Genomic DNA, 12,682 nt, shown 5'->3' on the forward strand with positions numbered 1-12,682 from the left:
GCGATAGCTGAGACTGAGAGAAATCCATTACAGAATACATTTGAGTTTTGTTTCCTAAGAGTCAGTTGTGATGTTTCCTGCCACACCTGGTAGCTAAAACAGGGAATCATCTAATTTAGCTCTGCTCATAGACTAAATTAACTATAACAAGACTAGATTAACTCTAGATGTTCCAGAAAGATGCTCAAAACTATATTAACTGTAACACTGAGAAAAATGATAGATTGTTACTGAATGTGTCTCCTACACATACGTTGGAGAGTTAGATTGCATCTCTGTGTATTCATCAAAGCTAAGATCAGGTACTGTGAATATGGAAAGTGAACCTGTAGTGAGCTGAAGGAACATAAATTTGTAATGTATATTTTAACCGTGATTGATTGATTGGTGGATTTGTGTTTTCATAACTTTAGCACAGGCTAATATTTCATTAGAAGACAGTCAAAAGCCAACATATTCAAATGATATAATGACATTAATGATGTAATATGTAATATGATGTTGACTATAATTTAAACATATCACAAATGAGGAAATTTGGGATCTTACCAGCAGTACTCTATCTAGCTATTACTAACCTATGAAAACGTTAATGTGGCAGCCATAATGGGCATTTTTCAGTGATATGTGGATAGAGAAGCCCAGCTTGAAGCAGCATACAAGCTAAGAGCTGTAAATAAGCTAAAGTTTGCACAAAATCTTGGATCCATACCTTTACTCAATTTCTGTTAAAGTACAGAACTTCACTTTGGGTTTTCACTGAACCTGCTCCCATTTATAGGCAAACCCAGGGAAGGAAATAACAGAAATCCCCAAACTCTTTCATTTCCAAGAGCCCAGGAGAGGTGTATGAATGAAGTGTTGTACCCGGTGCACTATGGTAGCAAAATGAAAAATAAAAGCCTTCTGTGATTAAAAATAATAAATTATCTCAATAGCATTCTGAATCCACAGTTTTGACATCATCTTCCTCTCATTTGGATGGGAAAAGGCAGAAATAAAGAAATAAAGAAGAAAAGCAATGGCTCAACACATATCCATCCAGCTTTTATAGATACTATTTAGCCTTTTGACAAGGAGCCATCCAACTCATGCTACTCCTTTCAGAGCTGCCAGTGGAAAGAAAGATTTTTCCCAGGGAGGAGGATCTCCAGGGGAAGCAATGAAAAAGCACGGGAGAAGGAATCTGGAAGAATTCACTCCCACCCACCTACAGGAGATTCCTAGAAGTATCATTAGTCTGAAGGTTTCCAAAAACCCACTACACTTCTCAAAGGCAGGGTCATATCTGTGGCAGGTTGATTTTAAAGCAGAAATAGTGTCTATCTGAAACCTCTCACAAGGTTGGAATGTTAGAAGTAGTCCCAGGAGAGGTGGTTTAATGTACAAAATGCAGGTGAGGCAGCCAGAAAGACATGATGAATGCAATTTATCACAGGGCTCTGCAATTTATCACAATGGTATCGCAGGAAGCAAGCAAAGCAGAGAAGCAGATAGATAGACTGGACAGATTAAGCTCCTTTGGGCATGGAACTTCTTTGAAATATGCCAAGGAAATTGCATGCTACAAGTCCCAATTTTCAAACAGTATTTTATTGACTGGAATAGAGAGATGGCTTTCTGGGACTGGAGTCCTTTTCCCCAGAAAGGAAAAAGATGCATTATTCTGAAGAATGAACGTAAGCTAAAATCATAGGATTGTGCTTTGCTTCATTTTGGCTTTAATCCACCTCTGAATATGTGAATATCCACCCTGGATATGTGCCAGGAGGTAGGGATTCGCATGTGCAAATCCAGTGCCTGTACTTCCAGCTACCTTTCTGCCTGCTCGATTTTCAAATTTAGGTGCATGAAGCTCCACGTACAGGAGCAATTTCAGAGGCCTAAACCAGTGAGCTACTTTTGATGTTGTGCACGTGATCAAAGCATGCTCACAGCAAGCACAGCCCTTCCTTACTCCCTGTTTTCGTGGGGTACCTTTCTAAAACCAGTTCTGTTGTATCCATATATCTCCAAGTTTTACAGCAGCGGAGCTGGCGCGATACCATGGTCCAGAGCATTGCTGCAGCATGCTGCGTATTCCCCACCTCCCACAAAGTAGGGGCCTTATGGCTTTCAAAACAGCGCACGTACTATTTAAATTGCTTAACTGGGAGGAGAATTATGTGTTCTGCAACGCCTCAGGACAATGAGCCAAAGGAACTACAGAATATGAGCTTGGTGTTAAAGCCATAGCTTTGCAACGCTCTGTTTTGTGTGGGTTTTAGCCTGCTATGTAACATTATTTTTATATTAACATTTGTGGTTCCTTTTTTATCCACTCCAGCTTCACTATGCTCCGCCCTTTATATTTTAACAGTCAGATTCCTATGATCCAACCAGGGTGGCATGTTCAAAGCTCCACTTCTTTTCAGAGCTGATTAAAAAAAAAAAAAAAAAGGCTCAGAGTGTCAAACAAGCTTACTTCAAATAGCTTTTATTCACACTAGGACAAGACTATAGCCAAAGAATTTTACAAAACACAAAACAAAAGAGATTTTTACAACTTAGTTGAAGACTATTTCACGCCAATCTAATGCTCATATATCTATAACCAATGAAGTTTTGGAGCACAATATTACTTAACGTTACTCATTGGATACTTTCAGATACAAAAATGTATCAGAAATAATAATAATAATCCACAGGTTCCTCTTACTTTTACAGAAATATTACTATTGACCTTTAAAAATTTTGCCCTTTGGACTGGTCCCACTGGTACTTTATCTCTTAGAATCTGATCTGCCTGGAAAGACAAATTACAGATAAACTTCTAGTGCTCTGAGCAAAAGGACTGTTTTTTATCATAGAAACAGATAGCAACATCAATTTTCAAAGAAAAAAATAGACATTTCAGCTGTGCATCCCTAGATGGAAAAGTCAGTGTTGTAAAAACCCACAGCGGTAATTTTGCTTTGAAAGCTTTAGTTATGAGTTCACCAGGTATTGCTTTATGCTTTCCTACTGCATCCTAACTTAGAATATTAAGCCAATCATGAAATATAAAATAGCAGTAAATTAAGCAGCAAGAGACATGAGTATGAACTTGTTCCCATAACGTGACGTATACACCCTTCTGAAGCCTGCAAAACTCAATAGATACATATCCACTGGTGCCAGCGCTCTTTCAGACAGACTTTTCTAGAGGCAGAACTGGCACTTCATATCAGAAATAGGGATGTGTAGCAGAGTTCAGATTTGTATCTGAACTTTTTTTGCAGTTTGGGTGTGGACTTAGTGCAAAGTGAAGGCTTCTTCACTAACTGCCTCCCAGACCTTATCCACAGCCTGTGAGAGAAGGGTTTGCAGTGGTCTTTGAATAAGGGCATCCTACGGCTCTGCTGTTGCAAATGTGCCTCTAGCCATTCAGGCATACCGTCAGGAAGGGGATGATGTGTAGAGATTTTAACACAGAATCACTCTCACTGTGCAGTACCAATGCCATTAGTTTCATACCTCACTTGCCTCTAGACCATCCACACAGGAGCATGTATTCCTTATAAACTGCAGCCCAAATCACAGTGCACTAATTAACATCTGAACAGGAGCATCTTTGATTATGCAGAATAATCTATACTTTGCTATAAACTCTCCTAATATACTGAAGCACAGAGCACGGCACTAGAGCAGGATGAAGGATTGTGTATGAGAGTTATAATTAATAGCTGCTGGAACGTCCTCCTTGGTCTTTGCTCTCTGTGGTGTGTTATTTGCTAGAGACTAAAACCGAGCTAGTAACAAGATGTCATGGGACAAAAAACCTTTTGGATCAAGTGAAAATATTACATTGTTAAAATCAAAATGGGTCCCTTTTGAGGTTAGAGAGGAATGCAAGTTTCACAATTTCTTTTTTTAACAATCAGCAGACAGCCAGCTAAATCGTACTCATAAAATACCACTCCAGTTTGGATCTGTCACAAAAATGAAACATTTAATTGCTGCTAGAAGTGACAAAGATAAGCTATTCTCATTCCCACACCAAGGGCAGGGGCGTCTGTCAGAAAAGGCAACTTCTTTTTTCTTTCTATGTGCTACACGGGCAAATTCAATTACAGGCAAAAAACGAAGCGAGTGACATGACAAAATAGAAGCTTAAATCATAATTAAAAATCCAAACTGCTCAAAATTCAGGACAAAAAATAGGTAGCAGAAGCTCGATTTTAGAGAAATGACTTCCCAGCAGGTTCCCTTCCCCCCACACAAACACCCCGCACCCCCACACCCTGCCCTGCCACATGCATATTCTGTTTTACTTCCATATGGAGTCTGTAAAAAAAAAAAAAAAAAAAAAAAGCACAATGGTTCAGAAAGTTCCACTGTGACCCTTTAAAATACAACAACCATGCACTGTTACACTCCTGGAAAGGCTGCTATAGAAAAAAGCCCTCCCCTCTATCATTCCTGCCATGAAGTGTCTGCGAGGGGCTGAATGCTTTTTGGGCAAATACGTGGCATAGACTTCAAGGCAGCACTCCTGGCTGTTGCTGTTTAGGACAAAATCTGTGTAGTGAGGTTCATGTCTGTAAGCATATGGGCATGTTTGTGAGACAGGGGGCATTTCCCAAAGAGCAAGTGCTTGCTGGGCACCTCCTTGTCCCTGCAAGTTAATAGAAGTTAGTTGCCTCACAGCCACCAGTGCCTTTGGAAAAGCTCCCTCTAATTCTTCGTCCCAGACACATTGCCCCAGAAGTGTCCTGCTGTCTGTCTACACAAATTAGTCAGTCTCTACATTCTTGTTCTCTACAGTGTTGGCTGCAGCATAACCTTTCTAATATTTCATCTCTGGTTATGACTCTCAGCTTTTTAGGGAGGCTGCACTTAGATAAGACATTAAATCAAACACTACATACTCGAGAGAGGGATTCATTTTGCCACCTTCTTTCAGCTGGCAGTTTGTTGTTGACTTTTTTGCAAAGTAAAGAAACAGTCAACTTTGTTTACATGACAGCTGTTTTTATTTTCTTTTTATTTTATGGTGTTTATTTAAGATAGCTTAATGATTTTATTTTCCTTGAATTCACTTGCCTCAAATTAGTTACTTAATTTTCACTGAATGTAAAATTAAGGAGGTACGTAACTTAAAAAGGGACTCATTCTGTCATCTTTACACTGGCAAAATTCCCATGAACTTTGTTTGGTTGCTAGACATTTTGCATGAAGAAGGATAATATAATCAAGCATTTCATTGCTGCAGATTATATTAAAGCCAAACTAGTACATATAGAACTCCTACACAGAGAGTCCAGAAATGAAGTGCAAGACAGGATTTAGCAGTTTCGAGATTTGCCGTTCCTATCATTGTTCCCTCTCCAGCCCAGGTAAAAGCGTTAAGCTAGATAAGATTTATTTTTTTCTTGATATCCTGGGCCATATATTTTTTTAGTTTTCAAGCTCTGCTATGAACTTAAGGACCTAAGAACGCACAAAAAGACCAATATGCCATTGAGCTCAATATGCAGCCTCTAACTCTAGGGAAGAATATAGACTGGAGCAAGCATGTCAGGGGTACTTCCCACTGTGGCATCTCTCATTCAGGTGATCACTGGCTTAGGGAAATCTTGATCCAGAAGTGGAGTGCAATCCCTGCAAGGCAAGGGTTTGCTGCTAACAGCCTGGCATGGTGGTGCTGTGGGACCTGCAGGCCCCATGCCACCAGCACCAGCCAGAGGGCCACCCTGGCTCTGAAGGCTCCCTGCCACCTCCTCAGCTTCACTGCCTGCGTGAACACAGGCATCATCATTTACTCCCATATTATTTACCCATTTCAGATCATTTTTTAGAAGTAATCTAAGCTCAGATGTTGATATTTTGGCAGCTGGCTAGAAATATCTGGGACTTAATTTTCAGAAGTGTCAATCTCCTTCACCTAAGCAGAGGTCCATAGGAGACATAAGTCTATGACGTTTCTTCAAAAAGAGCTCCTAAGCCTCTGGATTTGAACATTAGAAGCAGAAAAACATGCAGTTCATGCACCTTTCTGAAATTCTTGGAATCTGTTGTTGAATCCAGCTAAAACCGGACATTTTTAAGAGTGTCCATGTGAATATTTCCCTGGAAGTGTGACTGAAATTGCTGGGAGATATTTTAACTGCAATCCATAGGGAGCTATTGATGGTAATAAAAAATCCTGTGAGAAGAAAACAGCAGCAAGTGAAACTGCCCTCTCGGAAAGCCCAGGTCTGCTTGGAAGGAAGTGTTGATATTCACCATAAGCCTCAATCATTTCCCAGAGGGCTGTACGGTGCCTTGTAATGACATAATCAAAAAGTAATGGTGTTCTGGACTTAAAAAAAAAAAAAAAAGTGCACAAAAAAAAAAAAACAGGTCCTGATCCATCTCCCACTGAAATCAAAGAGGATTTTGCAATTGGCTTCAGTGAGAGCAGAGTTCTGGACACAATCTGTGTGTAGTTTATTTGCACATTTGCTTATCCAAATGATCCTGACTTTAACCAATAGCATGTCTAGTTGTCTGTCTGGGAGTATGCCTGTATAAATGCATAAGTGTGAGTTTATAATGTGGTTTAATTCAAATTATTCTGGAATTTTAAAAGCATTTCCAGCTACAAAGGACAGCTTTAGCTGATTTCCACCCCAGAATATAGATGTTAATTGGCAAAGTTTGTAAATCACTTTTCAAGCTGCAATTCATATTCCATTTCATGCAAGCTAAGGATACACATTTTACATTTGTGGGGTTAACTCTAAAATGATCTTACTGTGCACTCAATTAAAATTTTGCAGCTATTATTTCAAAATGTGAAAAGCTTTACAAATTACCCAACTGATCAGCTATGGTCCTTGGTTTCCTTGAAGGGAAACTTCTTTGAAGACCACAAGTAAATTGCAGTAAATGGCAAGTAAGATTACCATCACAAGTCTGCTAAAAATAATAGGGTGTACTTCTGATTGCTTTAGTCATGTGAACAGTCCCTTCAGAACAGCTCAAAGTCAGGCAAGGTGGCTTGCACCAGGAGTTAATTTAGCCGGCTGGGACCCTTTGCATTACTAAAACGAGCATGGTTTTGGCTTGTAAATGGCAGGTAGAATTTTATTTTACTTTCTGAGGGGCATGCATCCATTTTAGAGTAAGCCTTTTGGAATAAAAGTTTACTTTGCATTATAGGAAATGACATTCCTTTTTTAGATTTCCCTTTTCAAAGCATGCCTCAGATTTCTAACTTGTAGCAGAGAGCTTTTGTATAAGTAATAAAAGTCTTTAAAATTAAAATGCTAATCGTAAACAAACCCAAATGCATGAAAGATATAGTCTGACTGCATAACAAAAGAGAATTATATAATTCTATTTGAGTGAAATCTTTCATCTTTGATTTACAGGTTTGAGTCTGCCTATAACTGAAACCATATTGTTCCCTATCTTTCATATCATGGCCTTCACCAAAATCTTGTTTTAATTAAGGTTTCTTTCAGATTTCAGAATAAAAAGCATGACAGTCTTCACTTATGGCTTTAATATATACTTTCAGTTTGGAAAATGTATAAAAATGAACATCATTTGATTTTAAAAGCCAAGCGAGCTATCAAATACTGGCTGCAAGCAGAATACTTCAAGGTATCTCCCAGGGTTCATTAGGTGAGAAAGTTGTAAACAAAATAAAAGTTGCTGTAGCACAATTTTGTTCATTTGAAGTCGTCTTACATACATGCCCTATCTCTTTCTCTGATGGTAAGGCAACACGTGTAATAGTTTAAGCGTTCATTATCAGCTAAAGGCACAGCTCTATGTTACGTTCACCAACGCAGAATCAAACAGCTAATGTCACATTGCAGGGAAAGCTTGCTGCACTTGGGGGATCTAAAATAAAGCCTAAACCCTTGGAAACTTCTCAAGCAACATCAGCTCTCTCGGTGCAGGACTACATAAAAGAATCAGTCTGTATTCACACGACAACCTGTAAAAACGCTCCCCACGCAACCTCCACGGAAACACCTGAGCTCCAAATGAGCTGCACGCAGCCGCTGCCAATTGCTGCTCTCAGAGTCAGGACACAGAAACATTTTGGAACAAACTAAAAACACATTTGGAAAGCCATCCATTTTTCAGAGACTACTTGATCTCTGCTGCACATCTGGTGAGAGCTACTGTCAACTACGGCGGGTACAGCACTTTTTTAAAGACAGAAGGTCGCTCATTTTAGGGAATCGTGAATGTGATTTTATGATAGAAAAGGTTACATAAAATGGGGAGATATGTCCAGGAAAAGGGAAAAGAAAAAAAAGCACCACCAAGCACAGTACTTTGGGGGATTTATAGTACAATAAGAAGTACTTTCCCTTTAGCTAAAATCCCTCATCTTAGTTTACACACCTTTTACTCGTTCTGCTAGAACTCATTACAAGGGGTTAAAAAACAGCACGTAAAATAAGAGGTTTTTTTTTTCTTCATTACACAAAGCAAAGAAAACAAATTCTATTAACAGTTTAACACAGTATGAAAAAAATTACCCAGTAAAAAGTGTCAGAAAGTGATTCATGGAGTTTACCAAGTATTTTGCTGGCTGTTGCAACTCTTGTATCTATAATCTATCATGTAGAATTTTGTAATACTCTATTTCACAATTCATGTTGGTGAGTGGGTCAAACAGCATATAAAAAGCATGCTCTAGGCTCTTTCTCCCAAGCCTGTTTTACTGTAACTCTAGAATTGTAGCGGTTACATTTAAGGAATCTTTAGGGCCCTTTCAAGTTCATCCAAAGAACAAGTGAAGCTGCTATTCAGAGTTTTGTGCCCAGTGTTTATGTTCCATCTGATCCGTGCCACCCAAGCAGCAGACAAGACATGTCTGAGGGTGCTTTGGGGGGATACACAATGATGTCACCCACAGGAAATATCAGGGAGGACTTGGCACTTCACAAGGCTGGCTCTTCTTCCATGGGCTCGCCAGCAGCTCTGTAAAAATAAACAGGCAATCAGAACACGGCACGAGAGTACACAATGACATTGTAGATTTTCATGCATAATCAAAGCTGATTTTTCAGCTCTCTCTGATGTTTATTTGTGTTATTCAGTTATCCATAAATAGAGTTTCTTTCCTAGGAAGTATAAACAAATGTCAAGTGGAAAAACATTTTAGATCCAAGCAATCACTTAAAATGTTCCTGTTTATATTAAAATATGTCAGAATATTTTATAACTTTTTGTCCAGAAATGTACATGCTTTGTGTCAACAGAATCAAATAATTTTTGTGAAAAAAATAGCTGTGATACTTTTATTTTGCAAGCATCTGCAACTCAAAATACATGCATTTGTTTTTCTAAGTGGGCCCATACCATTAAAACAAAATGGTTCACTAGTAGCCAAGTAGTTAGCAACATTTCTTGTGGGGTTCCTCAGTCCTCTGGCTTTTGATTCTGTGTTTTAATAAATTCCTTGTCTGGCTGCCTGCCTCCCTGCAACTTCTGAGACCAAATTCTAAACCTGATTAACACATCGCTGTCATAGACAGATATCCATTAATAATAGCTCATCAAATCATAAGTGTTTCTTTTATTTGAAAGCCTCTGGGAAACATTCAGCTTAGGCAAGATGAGCTCTAAAACATCCACTAAGTATCAAATGGGGACATACGCCGAGCCGTTGGGAAGTGACATAATTCCTAGTACGTAACAAGCTACTGCAACCGAGGATTATGCTGGTAATTATAAAATGGGGAGCTTTTGAGACCACGGTTAGACCTCACCGTTGAAGGGTGTAAGAATTTTGACATACACCATTTGTCACCTCAATCTGGCAGGATACAGTATAGAAATGAGTCTAAGACCTCCTTAAAACTAATCACTTCAAGCAATTCTGAAATGAGGGGAGGGAGAAAAGTAAACACAAATTAATAAATAAAACAGGCATTTAACAGTTAAATCTGATAAGCCGGTATAATGATTAGCTTCAGTAAAAAATACTTCAGAAAGTACAAGCTCATGAGATCCCATGGGGGGGAGTGGGGAGGGAAGTAATTAATGGGGGCTTGCATGGGCTTTGGTAGTTTATTTAGCAAGGAAGCCAGAGAATTTTAAATTAGTCTGGACTTTATTAAAGTCTTTCCCAATGAAAAAATCAGAAGTGTCTCTGTAAATGGTTTTATACAGGTTATTCCTTTATGATTTGGAATGATTACAGCTAGTATATTGAAAAATAAGTTGGATGAATGCTATGTGAAAAAGAAAATGTTTTTCAGACTAATCATTTTCCAAAGGGTTAGTAACCAGAAAAGATTGTTAATCTATAAATCTCTAGTCTTTTGTTCCTCTCTATACAGTGGAGACATTTTCATGTGTACAATAACCACTGCAGCTCCCTTGTTTCTGAGTGGGGATGTGAAGCAGAGTTTCAAGGAAGGCTGCAGCAGGGGCCACTTTGGACAGAGCAAAGCTGAGTGGGAGCACTGTCCTGCCTATGCACAGATGCAGCAGAGCATCACTCCTCCTCAACAGGCAGCAGAAGCCCAGAGAGCTTACCAAAATATGTTTATTGAGACATCTTAAAAAAAAAATAAAAAAAAATCATTGCTGTCTTTTTATTTTTCACAGTATCACAGATTTCTAGGTCGGAAGAGACCTCAAGATCATCGAGTCCAACCTTCGACCTAACACTAAGTACTCCACTAAACCATATCGCTAAGCTCTACATCTAAACGTCTTTTAAAGACCTCCAGGGATGGTGACTCCACCACCTCCCTGGGCAGCCCGTTCCAATGCTTAATAACCCTTTCGGTAAAGAAGTACTTCCTAACATCCAACCTAAAACTCCCCTGTCGCAACTTTCGCCCATTCCCCATTTCCCCATTTCGCCCATTTCCTTGCATTGTTCTGGCTTGTGGCAGAGGTGGCACACTGGCAACAGAGGTGGGATGGAGCTCAGCCTGCTGCTCAGGTCCTCAGGTATAGTAAAGGAACATGCTCCATGTACAGACCATGCTTGTTGTATATCGCTCCTGTGCTGACTACATGTTCCCACTTTCTACAGCCACTCTTGGAGGACCTGCTTCTCTGGCATAAAGTAAAAGTGCAGTAGGCCCTCTTAAACACTCGGAGACTTATGGGGCTGTCTGAGAAGAGAGCAGTTTGAAAGCAGGTAACAGTTAAGCTTTTAGGTTGTGCTGTGAATAAGTGACTGGGAAGAAATAGTTTTCAATAGATTTCAATTGGAGATTGGCAGAGTAGGAAGGAATGGAGCTCTGGAAAACTTCTGGAAGTGGAAGTGGGAGTTTGGGTTATTTATAGAGATAGGGAAGAAGTACATGCAAGTCTGCTCACATGTATTTGGCCTATAGGACTGACATTCTCATGAACGTAGCACAACTCGGAGATGATCGCATTCGTGGTTTGAGTCCTAAGCAATTTCTCCCTGATGAGGGCACTTCTGAGCACCAGGACTAACCTTGAGTGCTGTGTCCTAGTATATTCTAACACACTCCAACAACATCCCAATATTCTGCAACAGCCAGAGCCTAGGCACCAGTAGAAATTTGTATATGCGAGCACAAGATGCTAAGGCCTTTTTGGAAATGGAGAGGAGGTTCAGGTGCCTTGGCAAATCCAACTGCTGTCTCTCAATGTATTTTCAACCTTCTCCAGTCTGCTTTGAAGATTCGTGCATGTGCTTTAACTTCAAATTATTTGTGCAAGAGAAGTCACTGGATCTATCCAACAACTTATCATTAAAAACCATGCATCTTTATGGGATAACAGCTTAGGCCAGAGCTTTGTGAGAGAGCAAGTAAAGTTTTAGAGCCCTTTGCACAGAAAGAAAAACACTGTAATCATATAACTCTGAGAGGTGAATCAATATATATATACCCATTCAGCTGAAATCAAAAGTTTTCCAAAAAATAAAATAAAAAATCAAGGGGGCAGAGTCTGACAGGCCAAATTTATGTTACCTCAATTATGTCATTGTTAGTTATATCAGTTCAGTCTGTCTTCCTGTAGCTGACAAGAAGTTGGCATAAAAACACAAAACAGGCAAAAAAATCAACCCATATTGTATGCTCTGACTAATTCCTCAGAAATGTAACTGTGAGCTTGGGTCTGATCTGGGCTGATCTGTGGGATTGGCAGATCCCAAATGGCACAGATTGGGACTGTAATTAATGTTGAATCACAACTGTGATTTTTCATAAAGCTTCATGGTGGCTGACTGAAATTGCAAGTGCCTAGGAGCAGAGCCCTCTTGCATTTGGTCTAATTACTTGGGTATGCCATAAAGGCTGCTCACCTATGCCACTCTCTATATGCAGTTCACACTCTTGTAGAGTGAAATAGTCTCTTCGTAGTTACTGCTAAAACATATGATTATATTAAAACAATTGGAGGAGATGAGAGAATCCTGCCATATGGATAAACTCTGGCTAAACTTGTGACATTTTACGTACTGCTCTGTGGCAGTTGTAAGTAAATGGCAACCATATTATTTAATGTGAACGCTATTTAAAATAGCTTTATCTGCACTTTTTTTTTTTAAATCAATATTTAAAAACAGATAAATCCTGTAAACCATCCAAAAAAAGCAAACATTTATCTTACCTTATTTTATAAATTAGAATTACAGGGATTCCTCATAGCTACATCATCACACACATAAAAATAAAAATTCAAGGTATGCTTCCAAGTCGCAAAAATCGCTGAA

The 12,682-nt window shown here is 39.2% G+C and overlaps 1 protein-coding gene across 2 annotated transcripts in view; it reads right to left on the minus strand.

Annotated features, from left to right (window-relative positions):
* Positions 1-2,463: 2,463 nt before the first annotated feature.
* HDAC9 (histone deacetylase 9) overlaps positions 2,464-12,682 on the minus strand; it is a 479,837-nt gene continuing 469,618 nt past the window's right edge. For both annotated transcript variants that reach the window (XM_083825978.1, XM_083825977.1), the window contains one exon: positions 2,464-8,949. In XM_083825978.1, the coding sequence (XP_083682104.1) occupies positions 8,910-8,949 (40 nt within the window). In that variant the 3' untranslated portion in view covers positions 2,464-8,909. The remainder of the gene's footprint in view (positions 8,950-12,682) is intronic.

This window comes from Anser anser (assembly GCF_964211835.1).
Source record: "Anser anser genome assembly, chromosome: 2".
NCBI classification, from domain to species: domain Eukaryota; kingdom Metazoa; phylum Chordata; class Aves; order Anseriformes; family Anatidae; genus Anser; species Anser anser.